The 27,665-nt window shown below is 44.7% G+C and overlaps 1 protein-coding gene across 1 annotated transcript in view; it reads right to left on the minus strand.

The window, feature by feature from the left end:
* Positions 1-3,468: 3,468 nt before the first annotated feature.
* The window catches only part of LOC131910790 (nuclear receptor coactivator 5-like), a 66,894-nt gene continuing 42,697 nt past the window's right edge, over positions 3,469-27,665 (minus strand). Inside the window, exons 3-10 of the mRNA XM_059262669.1 lie at positions 23,966-24,046; positions 20,755-20,840; positions 20,483-20,609; positions 16,521-16,720; positions 11,829-12,092; positions 8,826-9,020; positions 6,674-6,802; positions 3,469-3,746 (exon numbers count right to left, since the gene is read on the minus strand). Of these exons, the coding sequence (XP_059118652.1) occupies positions 3,688-3,746; positions 6,674-6,802; positions 8,826-9,020; positions 11,829-12,092; positions 16,521-16,720; positions 20,483-20,609; positions 20,755-20,840; positions 23,966-24,046 (1,141 nt within the window). The 3' untranslated portion in view covers positions 3,469-3,687. The remainder of the gene's footprint in view (positions 3,747-6,673; positions 6,803-8,825; positions 9,021-11,828; positions 12,093-16,520; positions 16,721-20,482; positions 20,610-20,754; positions 20,841-23,965; positions 24,047-27,665) is intronic.

Raw genomic sequence — 27,665 nt, forward strand, 5'->3', positions numbered from 1 at the left:
TCCATTTCCATTAATCTATACCTTGCCACATGGCTCATGGCTTACCAGCATCTTCACATGCTGTTTGTCATCGTGGTGGCTGGCAGTGTCTCTCTGACTCAGCCTTCCACTTTCCAGGTTTATTCTCCTCCTTGTCCCACCTACACTTCCTGCCTAGCCACTGGCCAATCAGTGTTTTATTTATTGACTAATTAGCAACACATTTGCCATACAGAACATCCCACAGCAAGGTATGGAACCCAAAGTCTCGCACATAGGAGGCAAGTGCTCTGCTATTAACCTACACATCCAGCTTTGTTTCTGAAATGTTTATCTTTTTAAGATTTGTTTTGTTTTTAATTATATGTGTGTGCATATATGTGCAGGTGAGTGCAGGTGGCCAGAGACATTGGATCCCCTGCAGCTGGAGTTCGTGAGCCTCCAACTTTCGTCAGACTTGGGTCCTCTGCAAGAGCTGTGCACACTCAACCCTGAGTCAGCTCTCCAGACCCTAAAATGTTGGGTTTTTTTGGTTTTAAATGTAAGATTTTTAAAAAGAGGAAATGATGCCAGGCAGTGGTGTTGCACGCCTTTAGTCCCAGCACTCGGGAGGCAGAGGCAGGCGGATCTCTGTGAGTTCAAGGCCAGCCTGGACTACAGAGTGAGTTCCAGGAAAGGCTCCAAAGCTACACAGAGAAACCCTGTCTCAAAAAAAACGAAAACCAAACAAACAAACAAAAGAAAAGGGGGGGGGCAGGGTGTGATCTTAACATCAGAAAAATTTATGCTTTTCTTAAAAAAATACAAAATGTCTTCAAAAATCTTAACAAGCTACTATGTGAATTTTATTCTATTTAATTATTTAGAAAACAAGTAATGTTTTCCCTGTAGATAATAGTATTTGCCAGTACTTCTGAATGTCCGCAGACAGTTGTATGGGTTTTTGTTCTAAAGAGGGTTCTGGAAGACAGAAGGCCAGAGTACTCCAACCTGGTTTGTCTTCCCTAATATACAATGAAATTCGTGTTCAACACCATTCCTCCTTAGAGAACTGCAAAGAGGAACGGGGATATAGCTTAGAAGGAAAATACATGCTTAGCATGTCCAAGGCCGTGGCTTTGATCTGCAGCACTGTCCAAAAGTAATAATAACAATAGCTGGGCAGTGGTGGCGCTCACCTTTAATTACAGCACTGAGGAGGCAGAGGCAGGCGGATCTCTGAGTTCAAGGCCAGCCTGGTCTACAGAGTGAGTTCCAGGACAGCCAGGGCTACACAGAGAAACCCTGTCTCAAAAAACAAAAGTAATAATAATAATAATAATAATAATAATAATAATAATAATAATAATAAAGGTAATTTAAAAAGTCAAGTCAATGACCAACATTCATAGCCACTCAAAAAGCTAAATTCAAACATGGACGTGCTGAGCAGGTCAAGGCAGGGAGCAACCTGAGCTTAGGCACTAATAGGGACCATGTAAAATGGTCCACCCACTTTAGTAGATCTCCTTGTGATCCAGTAATCCCATTCCTATGTATTTAACCAAGAAAAGAGAAAACATACATTCATGCCGTCATGAACAAGATTATGGAGACAGGGACCAGGGAGGTGGCTCAGCAGGGTAAAGAGCACTGGCTGTTCTTCTGAGGACCCGTGTTTGATTCCTAACACCCCTATCATGGCTCCTAACTGCCTGTAGCTGTAGTCTCAGGAAGTCAGTCCACTGCCCTTTTCTGGCTTCTGTGGGCAACAGGCATGTACAAACACACATGGAGACAAAACATTCACACACAATTAAAAACACATATATGAAGACAACCCAAAATCCATTATGACGAAAATGAGCGAAGAGATGTGCCACACCCATCCACATGATGGCCTCTGGGTCAACAACAAAGAGAACAGAGCACAGGTGCACAAAACACAGGTCCTCACAAACATCCAGTTAGCAAAAGCAGTCAGTCTCCACCACATACACCCAGTATGATGATACTCAGATAAAGCATGAAAAGAGACACAAGGGGCATTTCGAAGTAACAGCTTATCTCGAATAGAGTTACATGAACAACCAAACTCACTAAGATACAACAACCCACTTAAAATGGAGGGAAAGTTCACGCACTATCCTCATGGACACCATCATTAGACACAAGTCAGTGGCGAACAGGTTCTTTGTATGATGCCAGGGGAATTTTATCTCTGTAATAGGAAGTCACCCCTCAGCCCACATGGCCACACATTGATGAACTCCAGCTAAGTGGCCTTTTGATATGATGTACTATCCTCAAAATATTGTAGTCAAAAACTTGTGGCATGAAAACCATCACACTACTAGACCAAATTCTATAGACACAGGAACTACAGAGCACCCAGATAGGTAAACGGTACCACGCCCATGCAAGCAGACAGAGTCACAGTCAACATACTCTACAAAACCATTGGCTGGAATTCAAAAACAGTATGACACACACAAACACACACACACACACACACACATACACACACACACACACAAAGGTGAGACTGATTTCTAAAAGCATCCTTGGGACAATTGTGGAAATTCAAATACTTAAACTAGGTAAGTAAATATTCTGGAATAATATTTTTATTATTCATGGTGTGGGAGATTTTGAGATGGGTCTTACCATGTAGGCCAGGTGGGCCTTGAACTTGAAAACCTTTTGCCCTAGCCTCTGGAACACCCAACATTCCAGGCTTAGTAATTAATTTTTCAACTAGGATGATGGTATCACAATTATGTAGGAAAATACCCCTATTCTTGGGAGATGCATGTGAAGATATTTACAGGTGGTGTGATGAACTATACAATTTACCTTCATAGCAGAGCAAAAGGGTATAGAAATGTTTACAATACATTTTCGTTTTCAAAAAATGTTTAGATTTAATTTTGTGTGTTAGTTTATTACGTGTATGTATGCACCATGTGCATACCTGATGCCCACAGAAATCAGAAGAGGATGTCAGCTCTCCTGGAAGTGGAGCCACCATGTGAGTGCTTGGAACCAAACCCAGGTCCTCTGAAAGAGCAACAGGTGCTCTTAAGCAATGAGCCATCATCTCTCCAGCTACAGGACTTCTTATGCAAATATCTTTATAATAAAAATGGTTCCCATAAAATGAAGGAACATATTAAAATGAAAAAGAACATAGATGTATTGTGCTAACCAGATTAGGACTCTGGAACAGAAAAATGACACGAGTGAGAAAATTAGTGAAACCCAAATGAAGTCGTAATATACAGTTAACGTTACACTGACTGCATTAAGGCACTAGGTTTGACCAGTGCAGCATGGTTATGTAAGATGCTACCGGAGAAGCTGCATAAAGAAACTCTTTGTATCATCTTTGCAAATTTCCTGTAGATCTAAAATGACACCAAATAAACAGTTTTTAACACGAAGGCAAACATTATGTAAAAATCAGACATTTATTGTATTTTAACATAACTGAATAACTTTAGGGTTCAATGTAACAATGACCTTGTACAACTATCTTGTTTGACATAAAAAAACACTGTATACATGAGAAAGTCTCCACGGGACTATATGTCAAAAAAAGCCACAGTTGTGTTCAGGGCTTGAACAGCAGGGCTGCAGCCAGGCAGGGGCCTTGATTCTTGGAAGATGTAAAGCTGCCATCTGGGCCACAACCAGTCACCTTGTTCTTCAGACTCCTCAGCACATCCCTTAATTCCGTAAGGACATGGGTTGGAGTGCCAGCTTGGGTGGCACTGACTTTAAAAGAACTGCAAAAGGAGGCATAAAGCAGTATCATTTCCATCCTAGCAGCCACCTTGACCCAAGGCCCAGCCACATCAGGACCAAACTCATCTGTGCAATTCTCCAACAGACTGAAGTGTCCTTATTAGCCCACTAAATTCTGGTGGTAACTGTCATCTTACTGAAGGGCAAGGAGCAGCTTCCCGATCCCTATCTCCAGGGAGTAACATATATGACCTATAGGTTCCGCCCTAAAAGACCAGGATGCCCCTTCCCGCCAGGCTCCCAAACCCCTGACTACCTCCTGGGTGTGCCCGGGGCCATGCTAACCACGCTCACCCCCCCCCCCCTTTGACTTTTTACAGCTCTCACAACTGTGGTGGGTAAGGACAGGTGGCTGACCGGAGAGCCCTATGGGCCTCTGACTAAGGTAGGCTGTGGACGACAGGACATAACTGAATGCAGGCAAAAACCCATGGTTTCTCTTGAATCAGTATCACTGGGACCATGAAGTGTGTGTAGTCTTGGCTCCACCAGGCACTTGAGTCTGACTTTGGGCAAGCTAATACTCTCTGTGCCTTGAGCAGCTCATCCAGAAAGTGGAGGTAACCATAGTATCAAGGTCACAGAAATGGTCAAGAACTGACAGGAGAGCTGGAAAGATGGCCCGGCCACTAAGAGCACTCGCTGCTCTTGCAGAGAACCCAAGTCCAGTCTCTACCAGCCACATGGTGGCTGACAACCATCTGTAACTACAGTTCCAGGGGGTCCAATGCCCTTTTCTGACTTCCTCAAGCACCAGGCACACATGTGGTGCACATACATACATGGAGGCAAAACACTCAAACACATAAAATACAATTTAAACAGAAAAAATATTTTAAATTAAATAAAACAAAACAAAACCTAAATGGCATATCCATGTTTGGTACCCAATGCGGGGGGTTGATGTGCTCTAATAGTTACTGGTCTACTTTGTACCACACGTTTTCTGCTACCCTTTTGTTTTGTTTTGTTTTTGTTTTTGGAGACAGGGTGCCTCTGTGCAGTTTTGGTGCCTGTCCTGGATTTCGCTCTGTAAACCAGGCTGACGTTGAACTCACAGAGATCCACCTGGCTCTGCCTCCTGAGTGCTGAGATTAAGGGCGTGCACCACTGCCGCCTGGCTCTGCTACCCTTTTTAATGGGGATAAGGGGTTGTATATATTTTTATACTTTAATTCATTTTGTGTGTGTGTGTGTGTGTGTGTGTGTGTGTGTGTGTGTGTGTACAACTTAGGAGCTGGATGAAAGATGGGCACTGCGTCATCCAGCTTTTTATGTGCACTCCAGGAATCAAACTTGGATCTGTCACCTTTGTGTAGTGAGTTTTACACAGTGAGCTATCTCCCAGGCCCATGTGTGTGTTCTGAGACATAGTCTCATATAGCCCATATGAGACTTTAAAAAGAAGAGTCATATAGGTTGGTCCTGAACTCATTATAGAGCTGAAGATGACCTTAAATTCGTGATCTGCCATTCCTGGCTTATGGTGCTGGGGACTGGATCCGGGGCTTCACCCAACCTAAGGCAAGCACTATGCCGACTGAGTTCTATCTCCAGCTGCCTTTCTGCATTTTAAAAACCTTTCCCCTAGTCATCAGTGTTGTTGTCTGGGGACTAAAAGAGCCTTTAGAAGCCATGGAAGCCCATCTTAGAGGCAGTTAAAGTTCTTTAAACTTCCCCCAAGGAACTCCCGCCACTCCAGCCTGCCAAACAGACATGTCAAAAACAGTCATATTATCTGGGTGCTCAGGAGGTGGAGTCACAGCCAAGGCTAGTTCCACACCTTCCACCATCTTATAAACGTGTCTGTCACAACCACAGCAACACTGCGGTATGGTAGAGCAGGCCTGTCCTCCTCCCAGAAAGGGAGCCTCCTATTCCTTTGATTCCAACAGAATCCTACAGAGGCTTTTAGAGATTCAAGATGCACGGTTGACTGTCAGCATTATGAGAAGACATTCCTTTTGTCTACCTCTCCTGGTCTGTCTGAATAAGGCAACGGAGAGTGGTGTTGGTGGGTTACTAGCACCTCTTTGGTTCTTAGTAACCCCATTTTAGCCAGAAGCAAGCAAGCTGTAAGCCTAACAACTGAGGAAGACAAGAGCATCTAACAGGAATTAGTAACACCATCATAATAACACCGTCACGTGCAAATTTTCCCCATGGATACCTCCGTTTTATAGCCATTGCCAATGATCTCTGTTTATGAAAGAAACATTTCCTATGTATACGTGCAACTTTAAAAAGAGGGAGAAAGTCAGGTGGTGGTGGCCCATGCCTTTAATCCCAGCACTTGGGAGGCAGAGGCAGGCGGATCTCTGAGTTCGAGGCCAGCCTGGTCTACAGAGTGAGTTCCAGGACAACCACTACTACACTGAGAAACCCTGTCTCGAAAAACAAAAACAAAGCAAAGCAAAACAAAATAAAACATAAAAAAGCAGGAGAATACAAAAGACTAAGAAATCAGGTCTATGCTTGGTAAAAACACAACACAGCTCTCTGATGCCCTCACCGATGCCCAAAGCTGGGCTGCTTACTCTGGTCTCATCAGTACGGATGATGGTCATATAAACAAGTAAAATCAGATGAATTAAAAATGTGTATACTCATGCCAGGTCCACTGGTGGCACACACCTTCAATCCCAGAACTTGGGAGGCAAGGCAGGTGGATCTTCCTGGACTACAGAGTGAGTTGCAGGACAGCCAGGGCTATGTTAGAGAGTCTGTTTCAAAACACAAATAAAAAAGTGACATATTCAGCCACAGCAGCCACGTTCACACATTCACCAGCCACATGAAGCAAATGATGCCGTGTTCACGGTGTGGCCACAGAATCTGTCCATCACCACGGAGAGGTCCACTGGGCAGCACCAGTGAGAATGCCACGCACAGGTCAAGTGCTACTCACCTGGCAATGGAGCCAAAAGGCTCGGTCTTTTGACAGGCACCGCACGGCGGCATCCTGAGGGAGCAGGCCTCTTAGATGGGCCTATCTGAAGCAAGGGAGGGGGAAACAGACCTTTGGGGTTGACCAGTCCTGCAGAGAACGAAAGCCAAAGCATAAGCAGGAAGAAACGTCCAGCCACTCTCCCTGAGTGACGTCCCTCAATCTTTTGAAAGAACCTAAGCGAGGAGCAATCTGAACGAACTCACACCAGGCTCCACCTTCTCAGACTGAGACAGTTCCCTCGTGGTCCAGTCTAGGGCTAGGCAAGCTAGAGACCAGGGTCCAATCAGGTCTGCTGTCTAGGGATGGCCTTCAGGCTAAGGGTGTCTCCCCTGACTCTTATTCTGTGTGATTTGTTTTGTTTTTGTGTTTTTTGAGACAAGATCTGGTTATGTAGTTAGGCTTCCCTTGTGCCAACTGGCCCACCAGTTTTAATATTTTAAACCACTATTCAAATATACACACAATAACCTGAATTTTGCTTCTTGTCCCCAAATCCTCAATATTTACCAACTAAATCTTCAAAAGGAAGTTTGAAAATCCTGGTCTAATACCAGTTTATCTTAATTCTCTGGTACTCTCACCCTCCCCTTCTCACAAAGCATTTCTGACCCCCAATATTTATTGATTCTGCCACATGGTTGTGGCTCATGCCTTTAATCCCAGCACTCGGGAGGCAGAGGCAGATGGATCTCCTGAGTTCGAAGACAGCCTGGTCTACAGAGTGAGTTCCAGGAGAGCCAGGGATACACGGAGAAACCGTCTCAAAAAGAAAAAAAGCAAATCTGACTTTTATGCACAAAGACGTCCTCAGAGCTATGGATGCAGCTGAGGGACAGAGTACTTGTTTAACTTTGTGAGACCCTGGATTCCACCCCAGTACTGGGAGCAGGGGGGTATTCCTGACCATAAATGAACTTGAACTTGAAAGACCAGGTGAAAAGTCATTGGGGGAGGGGGAGTGATGAGAGATGGTTCAGTGGTTAAGAGCACTGGTTGTTCTTCCTGAGGACCCAGGTTCAGGTCCCAGTACCCACAAGGTGGCTCAGAGTCATCTGTAAACTGTCTCCCAGAAGATCTGATACCTCTTCTAGACTCCCTGGGCACCAGGCATACCCATGATACATAGATATACACACAGGTAAAACACTCATTTTTTAAATCAAGATCTCACTGGCAAGTTCTTTTTTAATGTGGTAAATTGAAAATGTGCTCTTAGCAACCACTCCTCCCCAAAGCTAATTCAAGTACCAGGGAAGTACAGGAAAGGTGGTCGGTCACGGGGTTAGGAAGGTGAGGACCCAGGGGTGCTCTGTGGGAGACAAACTCTCTCCTCAGACCTAAACGGGGATAAATATCCTGCTTTCAGGACAGAAGAGGCTCAGTTGATGCACAGAGGCTCCTCAGAGGCACACAGAGGTTGGTGCTGAAGGCCAGCCAGGCCTGACTTGATGTCTGAACGTATGTGGTTAGACTTCAGGCAGGCCTCCCTCATAGGGAAGAGATGGGCCTGGGGAACCCTTCTGAGCGACAGGATCCAGTCAGGATTGAGGTCAGTCATGAGAGCTTTCAAGTCTCTAGTTTAAACTAACCTGAGGCAGATCCTGTCACACAGAAAAAGGGACAGTGAGGCTGGAGAGATGATGGCTCAGTGGTTAAGAGGACTTGTTGCTCTCACAATAGACCCAGAGTTGGTCCGCAGCACACACATGGTTTCACAAAGGTTGGTAACTCCAGCTCTAGTGGATTTGATGCCTTCTAAAACCTCAGTGGGCACCAGGCATGCCCATGGTGCACATACATACACGCAGACAAAATACTCACATACAAGTCAAAGTGATAAAACTAAAAAAAAAAAAAAGGGAAGCTATAATAGTGAAACTTTACTTTAGAAGACTGCCATCGTTTAGAAATAAAAGCCTCAAAAACATTTGAATTTAGGGTAGGGATTACGAGAACCCAGTTTAAACATCTGTAGATATGGCCATAGGCTCAATAGAAGGATTTTTTCAGGTCTGTGACTCAGTCAGGAGGAAATCCAAAGCACATCATCTGTCCCCAAGAAAAGAGACGCTCCTGGAGGAGCCCTGCTCTGCAGCAGACAAGCACTGACCTGGTGCTGGGAGCAGGCCAGCCTCCTGCCCGTCTCCAAAAAGGGGCTTGATTGAGCGGGGAGGGGGAATGTCAAGTAAGGGCCGGGGGCCAGAAACCGGCAGCAGAGGAGGCGGCTTGCTCACGATGGGGACGGTCTTGCCCTGAAACGAGGCAGGCATGCTGCTCTTGGCTGATGGATCCGGAGCCTCGCATCCTAGAAAGTAGAAAAGAGTAATGGTTAGCAGAAGCCTGCAGTCCAGGCCAGTGAGCCTTTCCAGCTAGTCAACCAAGTTTCACTTCTGCTTATTCAAGAAAGCCTTCTTTCCTTTTACTGATTTAGAAACAGGACTGTCATTTTTTTTGGTTTTTTTTTGTTTTGTTTTTTTACCCCCTCCCACCCCAGGACTGTCATGTTTTAGCTTTCTAGATTCCATCCGCCCTGAGAAAGTTAGTACAGTAACTACAGAAAACTAAACTCTCTCTCTCTCTCTCTCTCTCTCTCTCTCTCTCTCTCTCTCTCTCTCTCTCTCGTCAGATAACAAGTCATTAAAGCTTTAATGCATCCCAGGTGTGCAGCATAGCAGTTACTTGTCCCTTAAAGGGACAAGTGGTTATTATTTTTGTCTCACACACTTCACTCAAAACAAGCTAGTAAGAAAGTTACTACTTATTTATTCGGTTTTTTGAGACAGGGTTTCTCTGTGTCACCCTGGCTGTTCTGGAACTCGCTCTGTAGACCAGGCTGGTTTTGAACTCAGAGGTCTGCCTGCCTCTGCCTCCTGAATGCTGGGATTAAATGTGTGCACTACCATGCTCAGCTAGAAAGTCACTATTTGAAGAGGCGAGATCATAAATGAAGTGTTCTTTAAAATCCTCAACATGAGGAACCATACACATCTTTATGCTTACAACAGTTATCAGTGCTGTAAGCACGTCAGTGTTAACAAAAAAAAAACGAAGCCCAGAGCCGGGAGGGAGGAAATTACGTGTCCATGTGGAGACAGAGGTCGTTCTACTTACTACAAACATATGATATGAACGGAGAAAGGGAACCACTGGGGATGGAGGTGAGGGGAAGGAACAACCAAAACTAAGGACATATGAAACAGCTGCCTGGAAGCCTCTGCCATTGCAAAATGACTTAAAGAAAAAGGAGAGGGACTGTCAAGACGGCTCAGCGGATAAACACTTGCTGTACAAACCCGAGTTAATCCCTGAACCCACAGAAACACGGAAGGAGAGAACCAACTCCACAAAGTTGTTCTCTGACTTCCACACGTGTGCTGTGGCACACTCATGCCCTCTCTCCACACATCATGCACGTGCATATAACAAAGAAATTACTTTCTAAAAGTCTGAATGGACATACCCTGAATGGCTGGGTGATGCTGCTGCTCCCTAAAGCTGCCAGTTATTAAACAGAAGTCCCAATGTTAGGTGTACGATACCTCCCTGTGTGCTATTGGTTAGGGAGTTTCCAGAGGCTTCCAAAGGAAGGCAGGTCATTGCCACTTCTCTTGGCTGCCTAGCAGAACTAGACAGTAAGGTTCTACTGCTGTAGACATGCACTGTGTGGTGTGTTGCAGGATGTAAAGAAATCAGGATAGTACAGAGCGGGAAGTTTCCCCCTTGATGGCTAGCTTCCACAGAGCTAGAGGCCGATGGGATAAAAGCAACAGTCTTACCCACCATGAATCCTGCATACTGCAATACTGACCAGCCAGCCAAGATGTGCTCACTGATGCTATTATAGTGGTGTCAAAGTTATGGGGGTAACCAACCACTTGATGATTGGATTGAGACCTGATCTGCAGGAGGGAAGTCACGATGGATACTGTAAACCTAGTCAAAAACGCACAGTGCTGGCTGGAGGTCATGGGCCTTAGGGAAAATCTCCTGTTGTTTTGCTAAACGGATATGTTGTCAAACTGCCTTCTAAATATTTATGTTTATACTTATAGTCAGTGCGGCTCTCAGTCTTGCAGAGAAGCTTTAGTTAATGCAACCACTCAAAACTGGTGAAGGTGCTGAGAATAAGGGACTGAGTGCTCAGTCCTAAACGGGACATCTCAATCAATCCTCCCCCACCCCCCAGGCTCGGGTAGAATCATGGAGGAGGGGGCAGAAAGAAGAGCCAGATGAAGGGAAATAGTGTTGTGAAGTACGGTCTTCTGAACCCGACGACAGTGTGGCTGCTGTACTCACAGATGCACAGCAGACAGATGTGGTTACCCCAACAAGACTGGACCTGTCGATGTTCTATCATGGATCGAGGAGGGGCTATGAGGCCCCACACCTCCCTGAGGAGCTATGGGCAGTTAATGGCCGCTGGGGAGAAAGGGCGTCCTTGTATTTCAGCAGTGTGGCCACAGTGAGTTGCTCGTGCCCCAGTAAATAACCCCACACTCGTGCTTCTGCAGGCAACCCCAGTTAGACTCAGCGGGGCACAAAAGCAGCCCTGAAAGCAGGAGGGGACTTGCTGTGAGAAAGGTGAGTTCAACAGGACCGAGAAGGGGGAAGGGAGGGTAATGAGGTGTACATGACCAGAGTTCATTATGCACATGCACGACATTATCAAAGAATAAGTCAAAAAATGTATTTCAGGGCCAGCGACAGCTCAGCCAGTAAAGATGTTCGCCACCAAGCCTAACAACTGGAATTGAATCACTTGGATCCACATGGCAGAAAAACCAATTCCCACAAGTTGTCTTCTCATCCACTCCTGCTCATACCCAAAATAATAAATGTAAAAAAAAAAAAAAACAAAAAAAAACCTTAAATATATTTTTAAACATCTGATTCAAAAGAAACTTTAACCTCAAAAGAAGCATTTTAGTCCATAAAGGTTAGAAACTTACACGTGTTTCTGTGTGAAACCCATGCAGACCAGTTCCTTTTGTATCACACACACATGCTATTCTCTCTTTGAATGATATACATAGCTTCCTTCCACATACGGGTTTCTGGGAAAAGGATGCACCTAGAGTCTAGAACTCAGAAGGGAAGGGACAACACCACGCACCTTGCAGCTGCTCTTTCCTGACTGTCAGGTAGTCCAGGAGCACGCCCAGCTCATCACTGTACAGATGCTTCCCCTCACTCAACAGGAAAAGAAGATGACAGATGCTGGGTGGAACAGAGTAGCTGGTCAGGTGCTCGCGGCCCAGGAAGTCATCCACCAGCTCAGTAGCCCTCTGAGAAATCCCGGTGCTTTGTCCAGAGAAAAACCTCTTCAATTCCTTAACCACCAGAAGCAGCGCATCCTCCAGGGGCATATGCCGATGTACTAGAGACAAGAACAAGGTGTTTTGTCATATGGGTCTCTCTCTATATATATTTTAAAGAAATCATTATAAAATAAAGTAACAAGAAAAGACAATCAGAAAATGGGTAATCCAACTGCAAGTTGTATAAACTGTCTTGGTCTTTGATGCAGATGAATAGAACTGACTAGAGGCCTCCACAGCAGGTACTCTATTTGATTTCAAAATAGACATCATTTCTTATTTAAAAATTATAGAAAGGCTGGGCATGGCTTCTAATTCCAGCACTTGGGATACAGAGGACGACCTCTATGAGAGGCCAGCCTGGTCTACATAGTGAGTTCCAGGATAGTCAAAGTTACATAGAGCAGTGGTTCTCAATCTTCCTAATGCTGTGACACTTTAATACAGTTCCTCATGTTGTGGTGACCCCCCAACCATAAAATTATTTTCATTATTACCCCATAACTGCAATTTTGCTACTGTTGTGAATCATAATATAAATATCTGTTTTAGGCAACCCCTGTGAAAGGATCATTCGACCCCATAAAGGGGTCATGACCCACAGGTTGTAAGAACCACTGACATAGAGACCAGGCTCCACCTCAAAAAAAGTTTAAGTAAATACATGTATTCCTACAGCTGTTGCTTGTTGTAATGGAGAGTGAATGGGGTCAAAGTACGTAACATACCTGAACCACGTCACTATGAAACCTGTCACTCCACAGTGAAGACACTAATGGAAGACGACGACGGAGCAAAGAATGAAACGCTGAAAGGTGAGGGTGCTCTGTTCCCTACACCATCAGGATGCAGCACTAAGAGGAAGGGACACCCAGAAGAGATGGGCAGGAGTTGGAAAGGGCAGCCATGAGAGTCGGGAGGGGTTACAGATAGTAAGGAATGGCTAGTCTTTGCGACATCCTTAAAGAGTTTCTTCCTTTCCTTTTTCCTTTCTTCCCTCCCCTTCCTTCCTTCCTTCCTTCCTTCCTTCCTTCCTTCCTTCCTTCCTTCCTTCCTTCCTTCCTTCTTTTGGCTTTTTTCAAGATAGGGTTTCTCTGTGTAGTTTTGGTGCCTGTCCTGGATCTCACTCTGTAGACCAGGCTGGCCTCGAACTCAGAGAGATCCGCCTGCCTCTGCCTCCAAGTGCTGAGACTAAAGGTGTGCACCACCACCACCCAGCACAAGAGTATTTCTAATTGTGTACCTGACAGGTTGGCACACGGGACTTCCAGGCTGGTGCTGCTATGTGAGGAGTAACCCACACCCTCAGCGGTCTTGCAGTCTCTAGCAAGGCCCTGTGGGATTTTAGACCATAAAAAGCCTTCCTGAGTCCTGTCAGGAGTACTTTAGGAGAGAAATACTGTACAGAAAACAAATTCTCGACCCAAGAGCAGCTTCCCCATGCCTTCCTGGCTGTAGGCAATGCACAGACATCTTCCAGTCTCTCTTAGGTCTGTCTGGAAAGATGACTTCATGACAGCTGACTCTTGGATGGACTCCCTACCCCGCCTGGCCTGCCATGTATCACCATGTTCTGAAGAAATTCTAAGCCCAGGGCTCTTCAGAGCTGCAAGGGCCATGACTGTATTTGGCTAAATCTTACACTATGTTTACTAAGGTTATGTTTAGGAAACAGTATGACTATATTACATAATAGGCTCCAGGCTTTAGACTTTACAGTGTGGTTATTTTAAACACTTGTCTTGGCACAGAAGCCACACACTTGCTATAAAGGATCCTGAAAGAGCCGGGCGGTGGTGGCGCACGCCTTTAATCCCAGCACTCGGGAGGCAGAGCCAGGTGGATCTCTGTGAGTTCGAGGCCAGCCTGGGCTACCAAGTGAGTTCCAGGAAAAGGCGCAAAGCTGCAGAGAGAAACCCTGTCTCGAAAAACCAAAAAAAAAAAAAAAAAAAAAAAAGATCCTGAAAGAGAACAGTTGCGACTGGTTTACTAAACAGACACAGCTCATCAGAGAAAATAGTGCTCTCTTTACTTATGATTTGAATTTGATAATTCAGGGATGACAAATAAACCATGTCCACATTAACACTATTCTGAACATAAAAAAGAAATTACCAGTCAGGTGGCAGCAGCCCACGCCTTTAATCCCAGCACTTGGGAGGCAGAGTCAGGCAGATCTCTGTGAGTTTGAGGCCAGCCTGGTCTACAGAGCGAGATCCAGAACACGCACCAAAACTACACAGAGAAACCCTGTCTCAAGAAACAAACAAACAAACAAACAAAAAAACAAAAAAAGAAATTAGCTCCTGGTTTCACAACATATTGAAAGTAGATTAAATGTTTTTTGAAGTAACGGTAATTTTTTTAAAAATTAATATCAGGCCAGGCAGTGGTGGCACACGCCTTTAATCCCAGCACTCAGGAGGCAGAGCCAGGCGGATCTCTGTAAGTTCGAGGCCAGCTTGGTCTACAGAGCAAGATCCAGGACAGGTACCAAAACTACACAGAGAAACCCTGTCTCTAAAAACAAAACAACAAAACAACAAAAAAAAATTAATACTCAACAAATATTCTATTTTGTGATAATTTCTTAAATGATTTTGCATGATGTCAACACTTAAGTAATGAAACATAATTAGTCCTTTTCACAACTGGTTCAAATTAAACTTTTCCCAGGAGACTGAGATTTGTAATTATTGAAAGAGTGAGCTCTTTTACATTTTAGAACGTATGTGTAAAGTAACTGTGATTTTTGCCTTCTAAACTACCAAGTCCAGAAGAACCATAATTTCACACTCTCAAGTGTAGAACTGAACAAAAGCTGGCAGGCAGGCAAGAGAGATGCCATGATCCTGATAAAAAAAGCTCAGCCTTCCCATGACAGAAACAAGAGCTTATCATTTTTCTCCCTTCAGACCCAATGTGACAGCTGAATTTAAAACATTAACCCGATATTCACTTCTCTACCAATTCTTGAACTTACGGGGATGAATTAATTCTAGCTACTAGTGTCCGTGGGCTCCGTTCAAGAGAAAGATCCTCTGACTTAGCAAGAGCATCTGATACCTGCTGGAACAGGCGACCCAGAGTCTGAAGGGAAAGCGTGCTCAATTGCTGCTAACCAGGGAAGAAAATGAAGCCAGGTACAGAGAGTCTGGGATACAAGAGACACTTAATGAGTCTGGACTGAAGAGAATAGTGTAGGGGCTTCTGAAGGAGGACTGAAGACTCAGTAGGTCTGGGTGAGAGAGACGCAGGATATGGAGGAGACTCCCATGAGGCTCGCCCCCTGCCTCCACGAGGAAAAATGCCATTTTCAGCCTCCAACTGCAGAAAATGGGGTCAAGACAAGAACAGGAAAAGCAAACTTGACCAGTGGAGAGGATGAAGGATGTGTTTGGATGTGGGCATCTGTCTAAGTTTGTACATTCAGGGAGCAGAACGGGGATCATTTTCACTGGGCAGTGGTGGCATACTCCTTTAATCCCAGCACTTGGGACGCAGAGCAGGTGGACCTCTAAGTTTAAGGCCAGCCTGGTCTACAGAGTGAGTTCCATTCTACTCAAGACTACACAGTGAGAGCTTGTCTCAAAATCAAACAAAAAGGGGGGGAGGGTATTAATTTTCATGTACTCTCATGAATGCCAGAACAAAGAAATGGATGAGAAAGCATAGAAAAAGCATACTTTAAAAAGATAAAAAAGAGGTTGGGTCAATATCCCCCAAAAGCCCGAGTGTTAAAGGTTTGGTCTCCAGCCATTGTGTTGAGAAGCAGGGTCTAGCAGGAGTCAAGTCAGGTCACCAAGGTGTACTGTGGAATGGGACACTGGGTCTGGCCTCTAGCTCTTGTCTTTCACTTTCTAATAATCAGGTAAGCAGCTCCCTCTGACACCACCGCCATGACAGACAGCACCATGGCTCTATATGAACTCAGATGGAAAACTAAGAAAGCCTTCTCTCTATTTAAGTTGATCATCCCCCGCCCCCCGTCCCCACAGTGAGAGGAAGTAGATTAATACAAAGTTTAAGAGAATCCTTGGAAAAAGGAGAGTGTGAGATTTAGCCAACAAGAATATAAAAGCTAGTGGTAAGATTTGGAGAAAATCTCCACAGACAGCAATCTGTTATAAACATCACTGACAGGATATTTTAGGCTCTTTTGTATTTGAGACAGGGTCTACATAGCCCAGACTCCTGGGCTCAAGTGACCCATCCTTCTGCCTCTGCCTCTCAAGTTCTGGAACTAATGTGGAAGCCTGTCATATCTGGCTGTGTGATCCTTACACAGATGCAGTAAAGGTGATTTAGGTTTCAGTTTTCAGCGATACACAGAAAAAGGACTTTGTGGTACCTACAAGACTTTCTTCCTCGACTAAAAGCAGTTCAGCTACAAACATGAACCTTCAAAGTATGCCAGCATACAAAGAAAGACACCTCATGTTTAAAGCAGGGTTTGTCTCTAGAGATACTTTTAGACCGACACTTACTTTTGATGGACTCATGAAGCATGATTACGGTACAAGAGGAATATTTCACATTAGACTGCTCCACGAGAATACAGAAGGGGGAACCATCATCTTTAACATCCTGCAGTGCACGAGTGAGGTCCGATCCCGAGGCCAGGTGAATTGTTTCCACTACAAGACCATGATCCCGTAGGCGGCGGCCTATGGCTGTGGCATAATCCCTTAACACACACACACACACACACACACACACACACACACACACACACACACACACAGAGATAAATAAATGAAAACACTGGTTACTTTTCAGTTTAACAGAAGAAAAAAATCCACATCACCTACACAGTTAAGCAAGCAAAGAGTAAGACAATGTTTTATTTTATTTATATTTAGTGAAGTACAATCTTTTCTGAAACTGTAAAATCCTTTATAAGATTGACTATGTGTATAATTTAGTAAAGAAAGCACACCAGGCATGGTGGCGCACGCCTTTAATCCCAACACTCGGGAGGCAGCGGTAGGAGGATCTCTGTGAGTTCAAGGCTAACCTGGTCTACATATTGAGCTACATATGACAGCCAAGGCTAAATAGTGAGACCCTATCTGGAAACAAAACAATACAAAGACAGTAGAGGATATGCTTTTGTTCGGTATACTGGGTACTGGGCTGAGTAAGCACCGTGAGTAGCCTTTTTAAAAATGGAAGCATTCAAGTGTTCTTTGATGATGTCATGTCAATTGAGAGACCATAAAAGAAGCTTAAGATTGTTTTAAAGAGCAGGTGAGAAGACTACCCCAAAGAACAAAGTAGTCTTCACCTCAGTTTGCTAAGAGACCCTCCCTCCCCACGTCATCTTGAGGAACACTGGAGTCAGGCAGCATTCACCACATTAACCACCCCTGGATCAAAAACCCAAGTGATTCATACCCTGCTTCCTCAGCCTCCATCCTCAGTCAGTCTCCCCAAGCCTCTCCCTGAGTTGATGTGGTCATTCCTGCCTAGTAGTTATTTAAAAAACCTGCAAAGCCCTGCTCTGCAATCTAAACTCCTTAACAAGTATTCTCAGTCCTAGCAAGACATACACTAGGAAAAAAAAAAAAAAAAGTAAGTAAATAAAAGGTAATCTTCAACCCATCTAAACAGGCTCTCCACATACTAAGCTTCAAACATCTCATTCTCTTGCCAAACTAATCCATCATCCCTGGACGATCAACTCTCCCCCTTTTTCCTTCTGTTTCCCCTCTGCCATTCTGTTTATTATTCACATTCTAGTCCTCAGATCAGAGGCTCAATACAAGTGATGTTATTCTCTGCAATCTCTTTACCTTATCTCCAAACTATGGCAACCCACTCTTTCTTGTATGAATATTTGGCATCTGGTGGGACAAGCCCTTAGTACACTTCATCTCTCTCTTTTAATCTCAAATTTCTGACACTCCTGTCTCCATTGCCAAGTACCAGGCTTGTAAGGGCACTAGGGGAGAACCGCTCTTCTAACTGACCTATGCTCTCAGCCCTCCATCTGCTCTTCCAGCTGTGTGTGTATGTTTTATACTATCAGACAGCACCTCTCACAAACAAGAGTTGTTACTGAGTTATCCTTCTGTTCCTGTGCACGGAGCTTTACATGTGACAAGTCAGTCAAACGCATATCTTACAGAACTAAAGATTATTGGGATGACAGGAAAACATGTTTCTGGCAATTTAGCAAAGTATGGATGATTTCAGAAAATAAACTCGGGAAGAAAACAACAAATAGTTCATACAGCCCATATTTCATAGTCATCGCAGAAATAATTCATATTAGATGACATGGACTGAAATTAGTGTTTTACAGTCTAAAGGAATGAATCAACCAACTACTGTACCATGATAAACCTTCCTGACACCAACGTGACAAAAAAGCAAACAGCATGCCTTGCTTACAGGGCATCAGAAGCTGCAGACACACTGTGGCTGACATGATTCTTCACTGCATCCACTCTAGTGTCCTGATCTAACTACCAGGCCGAAGAACACCAGGCAGGAGCTAGGGGACATGGGAGGAGTAGCTGCGAATGCCACTCTAGATGGAGAGGAGAAGAAATGTCGTCTCAGACAGTCTTCACTACAAGACTGCCCTCAATTAGTGCCGGCCGCCCAACTCTGCTGATGGGAAGATGGCCAGAGTATCAGGATCATGTTTAGTCCAACAAGCAGCTGGAGTCAGCCACAGTTCTAAATGAAATACAAGATGATCCAAGTCAGATATATGATACTTGCTACTAACGCTAAGAAAGCTAATCTAAGGGCCGGACAGTAGCTCAGGTGGCAGAGAACTGGCCTGGCAGCACAAAGCCCTGAATCTCCAGCACCACGTAAACTGGGAGTTTATGCCATATGTTTACAATCCCACTTGGGAGGTGGAGGTACGAAAACCACAAATTCAAGGTCATCTTCACCTAGATAGCAAGTTTGAGGTCAGTGTAAACTATATATATAAGACCATGTTAAGGGGGACGGGGGTGTGTGTGTGTGTGTGTGTGTGTGTGTGTGTGTGTGTGTGTGCGCGCGCACGCTGGAGAGATGGCTCAGAGGTTACGAGCGCTGGCTGCTCTTCCAGAGGTCCTGAGTTCAATTCCCAGCAACCACATGGTGACTCACAACCAGCTATAATGAGATCTGGTGCCCTCTTCTGGTGTGCAGGCATGCATACAGGCAGAACATTGTACACATAATAAACAAATATTTTGGAGGGAGGGAGGGAGGAAAGACAAGCTAACTAATCTAACCCAGGCATTGTGGCTCAAATCTGTTACTAGTACCTGGGAGACTAAGGCAGGAGAGCTGCCACATATTCACAGCCGGCCTGGCTACACACCGAGACCTTGCCTTTGGGGGGAAGATAATTTAGTCAGAGACTAATGCAGTGACCAGGCCAAAGCAGCCTTGCGGCAAAATTGCTAAATGCTGAGGCAGCAAACCTACTATATACATGTTGAGTCTTTTCCACCTCTAGGTTCAAAATCTGTTTAAATTACTACACGATCAAATTAATCCAGGGCATTTCTGGACATCTTTCAATTAAGAAGAATTCCATTATTCGACTGTAAAAGGAACAGCCCTCTCTCACGCTGTGACTGACCTCATTTCTTCTAGCATACTGTCTCCCAACCCAAACGCCCTACGAATGAAATGGAGCTATAATTTTGCTTTTGAATAGTGAATAAAAATTCTGAGTTGTCATAAGATTGCAGATTAAAAAAAGAAAGAAAGAAAGAGAAGAAGAGGAGGAGGAAGAGAAGATGACGTCAACAAAAACAGGATTTGTTGATGTGTAACCCTAGCTAATCCTAGCACCCGGGAGGCAGAGGCAGTCAGATCTCTGAGATAGAGAATAACCTGGTCTTCGTAGCAAGTTCCAGATCAGCAGGGCTATACAGCCAGACCTTGTCTCAAAAAAATAAAAGAGAAATGTGAGAAAGCTTAACACTGCCTAAATAGAGCCACGTTCCACATTCACATGTGTCTGGTATCATATAGTAGAACTCTGTTCATTGTGTGATCCTTAGTGTTATGTAGTGAGCGACATTGCAACAAGTATTCAGCCCTCAAGCCAACCATTTGTCTACCAGCCAGACTCTGCCAAACACTACAGACACAAGACATAAGCCAGGACACGGCTAGTACCTCTCATAAAATCACTGTTATTAAGATAGTGGACAGAAGCAATTTTAAAACAGAGCAGAAAAGTCCCGATGCATGAGATGGGCATAGCCTAAAAGGGGGTGAAAATGCAAGCAATAAAGAAAATAAGTAAGACAGGACTCTGGAAATGATGCCCCTACTTCCAATTTAGTTAGGCCAACAATGACATTTTGACAATCTTAAAGGAATGTCCCTAATGCTGACTCCCAGTAAGTTATGTACTCAAGACTGATCACCTAAGTCATAGTGTGCACACACCCTCATTTGGTAAGCTAAAAAGAAATAAAGTCACCTCTGACTTGTGTCCATAGAGACAATAACGCAATCCGAAGGTTTCTCTCGATCCCATGCTTTCTGGAGCAGTCGGTAGAAATGCTGGAAAAGCGCTTCTCTCTGAGCGTCCCTGCCACTGGCAAGATCTGCAAAACAGGTGCGCTAGGGCTTCCCCGTGACCAAATCACCGTGGTGGAGGGCGGCGGGCGGCGGGCGGAGGGCGGCCTTACAAGGGAAACAGTGCTTCTACAACAGTCAGCACACTGTAAACGGTCGTGACAGAATTCTTACCTAGCTGAAAGTACTGGCATTGCTCATGGTTATCTTCATTCCTTTTTGAATAATCAAACACATTCCCCCATAATTCTTCAGTACTGCTGGAAGTATGAAAATATTTTCTCAAATTGTACAGATGTTTTCCCTCTGAACATGCCCCCACAACATAAAAACCCAATGCAGATCACCCAATGCAAGCTACAGTCACCTAAGACAGCGGCTGTTTAGAAATGTTAGCCAAGAATCCGTTCTCATTTTAGAGTATTATGTGAGTCTAAGAGCTTCTGCCATTTCTCATCCATTTCTTCTCAACTGCTACAATAAAAAGTGCTATCCTTATTAAATAAGATGCAAATTACAAGACAAACGGACTGACTCAAGCTTACAGCCTTCAGTCTCAAGGACGGGAAATATTTTTATAAGAGTGTCCAACTGGGAAAAAGGTGTTCCCGTCTACACTTCTAAGGGTCTTTGTTAGATGCAGGCAAACTCAACTCCTTGAGCTTTGCTCCCACACTCCTAAGTACTCCTCGGCTCCCTCGAGCAAGTTATGTTCCCTTGTTAAAAGTGTGCAAAATGGTGCACAGATGCTGGATAATCTATTAACCATCCAAAGTGCTCCCGTTTGCTGTGATTTAACAGAGGAAAGGGGGAATTCGATGTCTCTGTACCCTAAATCAGGTACTTTTATTGCAGCTCCCCAGTATCTAGATAGCAATGTTTTTGTCCACAAGGAACGTCCTGCCAGGGAGAGAAGTCTCAGCAGGCAGCAATTAGCTGCCTTCCCACAAGAGGCCCCGTGCACATGGCGGAGCGTCACTGGTGCACTCTGTCACACTGACTGCTCAGTACACTGCCAACAAGCACCAATCCCGCCGCTCCTCCTCCTTGGTTGTGGGTTAGGTTCTTCTCAGCTGCTCCCACAGTAGACAGAACTGAAATGCTTGCCTGCGTCCCAGACTCTCCCTACTTCTGGAGGATCGTGCACCCCCGTAGCGTTCCCTCTCCCTCACCTGCTGCAGCTTTGTCTGCCGACTCTGACAGACACAGGCCACTGAGTCCAGCTATCCCAAAGTTATCAGCTTTCTTTAAACCTGGCTACATTTGTTCTTGCTGGCTTTCCCTCAATCTTTGTATTCCCTTTCTCCCTCTCCTTTTCTTTTTCCTTCTTCTCTCCCTTCCTTCCTTCTTCTTGGGGGAGGTAGTGTCAAACCCAGGGCCCCACACACACCAGATAAGTACTCTACCAGAGTTACATCCATGGCCCCATATACTTTCTAATAATAAAGTAGAAAATAAGTTCCCTTGCCTCCCAACCAAGGAAGTAGAGGAGATTGCAAATATCCCAGAAGCTGGCATCCGGGCCGTCCAGGGCAAGTATACAAGATGAGTATAACTGGCTAGACGCCACCCTCAGCTTCACTCACTAGCAGGAAAGAGTTTATCCTCATCGGTCTCAGATTCCAAATTTGGCTGGCTGTTCAGTTTGTTTTGAGGTAGGGTCTTACACGGGCCTCTAACTTAATCTGTAGCTAAGGATGGCCTGAACTGGTCTCCCTTCATGCCCTACAGACTGGGGCTAGAGGTGTATGCCTCCACAGTCAGCTAAATTCCTCCCTTCTAAAACAGAAACTATTAACAGTCTGCTGGGGGACTCCAAGGGCTGCTGCGGCAAAGCCCAGGGAATGGTAGCTGAGGCCAAGTGAGCCCTCACGGGAAGCTGACCGTTATTATCCACTTCTGCCTCTAGGCTCCCTCCAGACCAGGGCCAGAAACCCTCTCCTTTAGAAGGTAATCTAACAGCGAAGGCATTCTAGGTCTCTCTCTTTCAGGAAATGGTACCTGAGAGAAACTAACCCCTATTAACAGTCACTCTTGAATTCTATATTTCCAAGTGCTTCTGAACTTGAGGAAGCATTTTTCAATTTTGAATTATTAATTTAATATGTCACAAAACTCATCTCTAATGGAGGCAGAAGGGAGGCCTTGTCAAAGTTCATACACATAAAAATCAATTCAAATACAGTTCAAGGAAAACTGCTTTTACCAAAACTACATAGTAAGATCCAAGGTGAGCAGCTTGAAATGCTACGCTGATTCACCTGCTTAGAGGCACTCCCCTGCTGAATACAAAAAAAACAAGAAACTGGAGACGGAGGAGCCTTGAGAGTGAAATGTGCATGCTTCAGAACAATAACCATATGAGGCACTAAAATCACTAAGGAAAACAAGAGGATGTGGCACCTTGCCCTAGCTCCAGTTACTTGAGGCTCACATAGGAGGATCACTTGAGCCCAAGACTTAAAGACCAACCTAGGAAACAAAGCAAAATGCTGTTTACGGCCAGGCATGGTGGCGCACACCTTTAATCCTAGCACTTGGGCAGAGGCAGGTGGATCTCTGTAAGTTTGAGGCCAGCCTGGTCTATGTAGTGAGTTCAAGGACAGCTGGGGCTATGTAGAGAGACCCTGCTTCAAACAAGCAAACCCCCAAAACCTGGTACAGTCTAAACAGAAATTTTCACTTTAATATCATATGCTTTTATATGTCTAGCTGCTCCTCGGTTTAAAAAAAAAAAACAACTATTTTTCTTATAAGTACAGGTTTTTTGCCTTCATGTATATCTGTGTACAGTGTGCATGTATGATGCCCACAGAGGCCAGAGAGACTTGGGACTAGAGTTAGAGACAGCAGTGAGCCATCATGTAGGTACTAGGAATCAAACCTGGGTCCCTTCTGGAAGAGTTGCCAGTGTTCTTAACTGCTGGCTGAGCCAACTCTCCAACCCCATTTTTAAAAACAACTGATATTTACATTTGCCTCTGAAGTCCTAATTTGTCCTGCAGTGAAAGACATGATCTTTCTAGAGCACATAACAGCAACTGGACAGCAGCAGAAAAGCATAGAGAAGAGAGTCACAAGCCCTGCTACAGAGAATGAACAAAGCAAGGAAGTCACCCAGAGATGGCTGAAAAATGCCACAGACAAAGACCTGGTGGCTGAGGCCCTTCTGGCCATGGGTATACTTCAGTTAAGAGTCCAAATGACTATGGAAAGGTAAAAGTTAAAGTAGAGTGGTTAATATGATCAACTTGACCCAAGGGACTTCCCAAAAGCAAATATTAATAGCACCAATTTCAGCAAACATCTAGATCTGCACAGTAAGAACACATTTGCATTACTACCTAAGCTTTTAGCAAATTGAGCCACAACAATAAAATCTCACCTTAGCCTGTCTTCACACTCCTTTAAGTAGCCCTCTTGGGGAGAATGAGAAGTTGGCAGAAAAGGTTTAGATGGCTTACTGCTAAAAAACAACAAAGACAAATTATACTCAAGAAGAAATTATTTCCCATAGTTCATACATTAGTTTCCACAGTTTTGGTACACTCAAAGGTGATTAAGTCTTCAGTAAAACTGGATTTCAAAAATTTGAACAATGGCTTTTTTCAAGAATCTCTTTGTCAGAAGCTCTACTCTGTTCCTTAATACCTGTTTCTATTTTTGCTTGTGTGTTTGTTCAATTGCTTCTGCAAAGCTGGCAACCGAATGTGTAGCTCTGACACAGAAAAGACACAACAACTCACCCACAGAAGGGGCTTCAGCTTAAGTCTGAGCTGCCCAAGTGCATAAATCCCCAAGTCACCATGCAATGCTAGAAGTATCTGCAACCATCAATTATAAAAGCAAGAACCACTGGTTTTGTTTTAAGCTTCTTTTTGATGGCTGCTCCACCAACACCATCACATTTCCAAGGATTCACTGCCACCTGGATCATACCTGGCACTTACTTCATAATGGAGCTCCTGGTTGTGCACATCAACTCTAGTGTAAACATCCTCCACTAAAGCCACTGTTACATTCACACTCCAAATACACTTTGACACACACAGCCACCATCTGCCTCATTTAAGAGATGTGTTATTAATACAGATTGAAATCCAGGACAAAAAGTGTGGCCAACCTTAGAAGACAATGCTTGCTGCAAGTTGCCAGCTAACAGAACCAAGGGTTTTGACAAGAATGTTACAACTTTGGACTGAGAGGGTTAAAGAGTTAGTAGAAAGCATTCCATTTCCAAAAAGGATGAGCGCAGATGCTCCACTCGACCCTCTTCTCAATGATCCTAGCCAAGTTTGAAGGCCACGAAAAGGAATAAGCAGATGGTTCAATGTGAGCAAGTCAAAAGGAAGTTGCATTTGCCTTATACGGCTTCCTAGCAACTAAACCAAATGATGCCAAAAAAGCCAGCCGGCTCTAAGGAGCAGCACTGCAGGGTATTGGAAACCCAGCGGTTGGGCAGAGCAGAGAAAGCCTTAAGACACCCCCACCTGGCAAAACAAATCCTTTACCCACCAATACCACCCCCCTTCCCACTTTCCTGTAGCTCCAGCTCAGTCTACCTGCCCATGCTGAGGGCAACCTTTCAAACTCAGCCCTGACATCAGTGGAGCAGGCTGGCACGACTATCAAATACTAACGCCCCACTTCTGCATTGGAGGAAAGGCTCCATACTCTCTTAGCACACTTCAGCCAGCTGGACAAAAAGATAGCATCCTTGCCACCCATTGTCAAATGGTGCTGAGAAACGCAGGCAGTGTTCACAGGCCATGATCCCAGAAGCCCAAAAGCAACCCTAGTGGAGACAGGATGTGCTCTGATCTTTTAAAAACAGACTGAGTAGCCAGTGAGCAGACCAAAAGCTTCCCTGAACAAGGTGCCTGAAGGAACACTCAGGCATGAACTGCCTTAGTGGGAGTACCTATACATATATGCCATATCCCCACATGCACAAATGATCAAATCATGACCTGGACATTATTAAACATTGCATGGTCACCCTGACCAGGCAATGCAGTGTATCTGTTGATACCCATTAGAACTCAGTTCCTCTCAGTCAAATGGTGGACAATAAGTCAAATACTGTTCAATGATAAATAGAACTAATAAATCTGTTTTAATAAATCAACAATCTTCCCAGATGTTCAATAAACAAAGATGTTTTGATGCATTCATTATATTGAATCCCTGTAACCACCATACAAGCTGGAAGCTTTGGCTTCCCCACACAGTGTCAAAAAGGATGAGGAGGTTACAGCTCACCTCGCAGGACTTCTTCACACAGCTCCAAAGCCTAGATTCAATTGCCGTGGGTCAGACTCTAAAACCCAGACTCTTTTAAAACGTATTGTTTATGTGTATGTGTGAGATATGCATGAGTGCAGGTGCATCTGTGCTACCACACATGTGTGGAGGTCAGAGGCTAACTCTCTGGAGTTGGTTCTTGATGTTTCTGCTGCTCTGTGTACTCCATGTTAGCTGGCCTTCAAGCTTTGGGCTAATGCTCTCATCTCCACCTCCCATTATTGCCACAGGAATGCTAAGATTACAGATGCAGGCCACCACATCCAGCTGTTCTCACATGGGTTCTGGGGTTAAATTCGGGTCATCAGGCTTGCATAGCAAATGCTTTTACCCACTGAGACATGTCGCTAGCACCCCCACCCCAACTTCTTTTAATACCCTCTCAGCCCAGTGCTCCAAGTCAGCAAGCTGTTTTTGGTTTTTTATTTTGTTTTGTGTAAAAGAAAAGGAGCCGGGCGGTGGTGGCGCACGCCTTTAATCCCAGCACTCGGGAGGCAGAGCCAGGCGGATCTCTGTGAGTTCGAGGCCAGCCTGGACTACCAAGTGAGTTCCAGTAAAGGCGCAAAGCTACACAGAGAAACCCTGTCTCGAAAAACCAAAAAAAAAAAAAAAAAAAAAAAAAAAGAAAAGGAAAGTTATGAAAGGCCAAGGAAGAGGGGTGAAAACACTGTCATTTTTATGAAAAGTAAACTAACATCATCATCATCATCATCACAATGATCCTAATCTGAGAGCCTGAGAGATGAGGGAGGCTCCACAGCACACTGTGCTTGCCTAACTTCTCCTAGCCAAGGTATACCAATAGAAGCCTCTGGTGTAAGAGCAACTCAAGACTGTCTGGATGAGTGGGGAAGAAATAGAACTCTCATTGTAGGTTGGCAAAGAGAAGAATCTCCTCAAAAGGTAGTATGACAGTTTCTTAAAAAGTGTAGCGGGAGCTAGAGAATGGTTCAATCAGTAGAATGCTTGCTGAACAGCCATGGGGCTGAGTTCAATCCCTAGCACTGCTGTTTAGAACACGGGTGTGGGGGGGAACAGCTGGAGAGACGGCTCAGTGCAACAGCACATGCTGCTCTTGTGGAGTTGCATTTCCAGCACCTACATCAGGTGTTGGAAAAACGTGAAGACCCAACACCCTCTTCTGGACTCCATGGACACCTGAACTCACGTGTGCACATACCCAGACACAGATATAAACATAAAATTAAACTTAAAATAAGTCTTGATAAACAAATAAATACCCCCTGCTCCAAAAAACCAAGAACAAAAACAAAGTACCATAGCTGAGTAGGGCAGTATGCATCTGTCATCTCAGTGCTGAGGAGGCAGAGACAGCAGGTTCCCCAGGGTGTGCTGGCCATCTAATCCAGCTGACTTAGCCAGTTCTGTACTAAGCAAAACACTCTGTCTCAAAAAATAGAGGCCGGGGCGGTGGTGGCGCACGCCTTTAATCCCAGCACTCGGGAGGCAGAGCCAGGCGGATCTCTGTGAGTTCGAGGCCAGCCTGGGCTACCAAGTGAGTCCCAGGAAAGGCGCAAAGCTACACAGAGAAACCCTGTCTCGAAAAACCAAAAAAAAAAAAAAAAAAAAAAATAGAGTGACACCCAACATTGACATCTGGTCTCCATACATGTACACGTATACACACACACACACACACACACACACACACACACACACACACACAAGTAAAATATATACTCATCATCTAAACTAGCCAGTCCACTCCTAGATACTTACACAATAAGAATGCTTCTTTTCTTCCTATAATCAACAGCGGT

The sequence above is a fragment of the Peromyscus eremicus genome, chromosome 5, assembly GCF_949786415.1.
Source record: "Peromyscus eremicus chromosome 5, PerEre_H2_v1, whole genome shotgun sequence".
Lineage (NCBI taxonomy): Eukaryota > Metazoa > Chordata > Mammalia > Rodentia > Cricetidae > Peromyscus > Peromyscus eremicus.